The sequence below is a fragment of the Chenopodium quinoa genome, unplaced genomic scaffold (genome assembly GCF_001683475.1).
Source record: "Chenopodium quinoa cultivar QQ74 unplaced genomic scaffold, ASM168347v1, whole genome shotgun sequence".
Lineage (NCBI taxonomy): Eukaryota > Viridiplantae > Streptophyta > Magnoliopsida > Caryophyllales > Amaranthaceae > Chenopodium > Chenopodium quinoa.
The window spans coordinates 1,273,661-1,277,771 of NW_018742907.1; the positions used below are offsets into that span (position 1 = coordinate 1,273,661).

Genomic DNA, 4,111 nt, shown 5'->3' on the forward strand with positions numbered 1-4,111 from the left:
GTGATACGAGTAGTAGCTGCCACGCAAAATTAGCATAAATTATACTCTAACTAAAGACTTTTTCTATACAAATACAAATCGTCGTTACCTACCCTAGGCAATAGACACCATAAACTCCTCTCATACCTTTCCATTTTATTTTTATTATTATTATTTTTAAAAAGTTAACCTGTACATCATACGGGCTAAATTCTTTTTTTTTTTAATTTTAATTATAATTTTTATTTTATTAATAATTCGACAGGAAGAGGAATTCAACACTTTATATAATTTTGTTGATAGTGTTGCTACGATATCATTTCTTTGTAACAATTTACATTTTATTGTCAATTTAAATAATTAATTTTCTAATGTAAAATCATTTCTATGTAAAAATAATACTACGTAGTATAATACCCTTGATAACATAATAATCACAATCAGAACAAGAAGTAAATTAAATCGCCTGATTTTGGAAGAAAAAAAAAAACTAAAATAAAATACTTGAGAATTTGAGATCATATTGCCATCTGTGGTAGAATGAGGGAAATTCTATTGCACATAGATGTGTAGCAAACGAGGTGTAAAAGTGTTACTACAGAAACATACTAGTAATAGCAAGAGATTTCATCGAGTATAAACTTCCAAAACACCAAAATCTGACTGAAGTAGTACATAAAGGACCCAAATGCATGAAGACATGGCAATGGAAACCCCACTTATACGTACATGACCAAATGACCAAATGTCCAAATTGGTTACAATATTATGGTTGCACCACATTAAGGCCTTTTTTGCGATCCTTAAATTAATCGAAAATTGAAATCTAATTAGCTGAGGCGACACATAAGTAATATATGACATTTTCATGGGTAATTTTCCTCAATTTAATATGTTGAAATAGAATTCAAAGAAAGAGAAGGACCAAAGTTTCCCGTTGCAAAAACAAGAAAACAACACAAAGCAAGAACTTTGCTATGAAATCATTGTAAACATCTTGTTTATTGATGATTCAATCCCATTATAGACCTAAATCCGAAAGAGTTAGGTAAGAAACCTAAAATGTCAACAACCAAATATAATACTCCGCCTACTTATTATGTCCGAAAACAAAATCACTATGAAATTGTAAGACCATAATCAGAATCTAATTTTCCTAGCCAAAACATAGATAAACAATTAAACATCAAATGAAATAGAAGTTCTAGTATATCATGCTTCTATGGCTTAGTTGACTCTAATGGCCGCTTATTAACCTGTTTAAATAACACCAAACTTTCCACATAACTAAAAACTATATAACTTGAAGACCTTGAGTAAGTTTTTGCAAGATCTCTTACCCTTTCTCTTCTAACATCGTATGATTTTATGCCTTTCCCATCCACAGCAAACAATAATTCACCATTGGTCTTGAAATGCATGAGCTTATCGAATTGCAACGTAAATGTGTAACATTTACTCCATGATTTCGACACACCGTACTCTCCCATCACCCATATATCATTCCGGAGTTGATAATGAGCACAAAATACAGCAAGTGATCGCCCTAACACTGTTGGAAACTTCTCCTTCGGTTGTTCATCAGTTTTTAAGGCCTTAGGTAGCTCAAAATACTTGAACACTTCATTTTCAACATCAAATGAAACTATATATGAATCTTTATCCTTGAACCACGAATCAGCATCATTTGTAACATTTGGTCCGAAGTTTATCCAATGTATCGCGCCATTTAGAAAAATTTGTTGCCCAGCACTCCAATAAGGTGGAGGACTAACACCAAGGTTGCTACTCCAAGAATTGGTACCAAGTGTATACACTTGTACTAAGCCCGGGAAAGTAGCACGATAGCGCTCCCCAAAATAGTACTTGATCTCGGCGTGAGGATATATTATTGCTATGACCTTGTAATCATTGCGAGAGGCATCATACCCAAAACCAAGAACAAAATAAGTAGCCTCTTTCATAGCTTCAAACATCGAATTAGGAAGACTAAGCGTGCTATTTATGGAAGGGTTCCACAATATAATTTCACGAAATCCCCTCGATTTTCCCTTCTTTACCAAAAATACCCCATTTATGTAACTGATCATTTCATAAGCTCCTTCGAAATGATCATATAAACACTGAAGTTCCATGACCTTTCTAAAGGTATCACCACGGCGTACCAAGATTCGTTCATCTCTTAGCCAACTCCTAGCAGGGCGATACAAAACCAACAAGTGACATACCTCGGAATTGTTCTTGTAATTTTGAAGATGGGTATAAACAAAATCCGGAGCATCGATCAAAGACCGCCACAACTTGGATACGGACCTGTACTTGAGGAGGTCGCGTACTGGCAGCTTTGCAAGTACTTCTTCAACGAGTATGTCTTCAGGCAAACCATCAGCTTCGGTCTTGGGCCTTTTCCTAGCTTTCTTCCCATCCACAACCAACTCACATATAGAAGAAACTTCAGTGATCTTATTAAAAAGGCGTTTCCTATCAGCCTTGTCGAATTTAAACTTGGTAGCGAAATAGGATGCTATCGAATATAACCATGCATCGCTGTGCAACGCTACCATAGACAGCCACTCATGTTTTGTCATGCTGTCCCTAACAAAGTTGATCCCTAACCGTGGCTCAGGAAGTTCTGAAGAAGGAGGTGGTAAGTTGACCTCCCATTGTTGGTTAGGGAAGGCATACAAACATAGATTTGGATTGTTAGGATCACACAAACGATAGAATTCATCGACATCCTTAGTCAAAGCTTTGATCATCCCTGCTCTTCTACCTTTAAAATCCTGAATAACATCTTCCACCGTTCGAGGATTCAACATCTAGAACAAGTGAAAACGAATGAGGAATCAACATAAAACGATCATCCTTTTCAGGTTAATTAGGGGCAGAAAAATTCGAAGCTTAAATTTCTTGATTAATCAAAGAACTTTTAAGGGTTGAAATAGCTAGGTAAAGAAAGATATGAGTGGAATTTAATTAAAGCATGATTAAGGATAATGGGGGTAATGGATGAGTATTGATTGGCTAAACAAGTTAAATGTCAGAAAGTTAGAGGTGAGTAGATGTTATCTTTGACTATTGTTTTACGTAAGTTTCGTGGATTTTTCTTATTATATACACTTTTGATGTGATTTCCAAGTACCTTCCTTAATCATATTTTATATTCCTATAGCATTTTATAATCCTATAGCATATTGTATGAAATTACTAGAAATTTCTAGCTTAATCTAATTGCGATAAAGAAATTCCTTTCGAGACATTGACGTCAATCCCCAAGCCTATGCCTTCCTCACAAACAAGAAAAGTATATATTCGGGAAGGAGAAGAGCCATTTTTGTTTAAATACAACCCGAATACTCGAACCGGAGTACTCTTTCCCACTTTACCAAGTCAGAGCAACTATCTTAACTCCTAAGCAAGAATAGAAGAGACCTTTGAAGTTATAAAGTGTATGTCTTGCCCATACCATTCTCTAGTAGCATATATTATCATTATCAGTGTGACACTATGACGTGACAAACAAGTTATTCTGATTTAGCTAATTTGGATCGATTCATTTTTGGTTGATGAAATATTCAATATCAACTTAGTTTAATTCAGTTTTAATGAGTAAATTCATATTTTCATCTACTACACTACCTATCAATTAGCTCATGGTAAATTTGAATTAACTATCATGCGTGAATAGCTTATACTCCGTAAGTCTTTCAGGGCAGACAAAGAAAGATGCGAGTAATACATATTGACATATTGTTATGAAGAAAAACTGTAAGGTAAAAAGAAGCTGAGGTTACCTGATAACTGGGGAAATTCCTCTTCCTTCTAGTTCAAGAGTTACATGGTGACCTGCAACTGAAATTACCGTGAGATTAATCTAACCCAGTCGTTTCAAATTCGTTAAATTGTAACCACCAAGTTATGTAGCAAATGACTTAATTTTTAAAACAACACAGGGCACAAGACAAAAAAAAAATCTTGCCTTTGTGCAAAACTATAGAGAATGATTTGTACATTTTCTAAATGATGTAAATTTGTATATATGTTTTCATATTGAGCAAAACAATACATGTTTACAACCAAATATAAGCAGTTTTCCTAATAATTGTACGATTGTACAAGTAATGGCATCATG

The 4,111-nt window shown here is 34.5% G+C and overlaps 1 protein-coding gene across 1 annotated transcript; it reads right to left on the minus strand.

The window, feature by feature from the left end:
- Positions 1 to 473: 473 nt before the first annotated feature.
- On the minus strand, positions 474 to 3,850 carry LOC110727570 (F-box protein CPR30-like). Its single transcript, XM_021907140.1, has 2 exons — positions 3,774 to 3,850; positions 474 to 2,798 (listed from the first exon to the last, which is right to left on the minus strand). The coding sequence occupies exon 2, from the start codon at positions 2,796 to 2,798 to the stop codon at positions 1,200 to 1,202; it is 1,599 nt and encodes a 532-aa protein (XP_021762832.1). The 5' UTR covers positions 3,774 to 3,850; the 3' UTR covers positions 474 to 1,199.
- Positions 3,851 to 4,111: the final 261 nt, after the last annotated feature.

What these genes read in the sequence shown, in the direction of transcription:
- LOC110727570 (XM_021907140.1), bottom strand. Translation starts at nt 2,798, where the DNA reads ATGTTGAATCCTCGAACGGTGGAAGATGTTATTCAGGATTTTAAAGGT.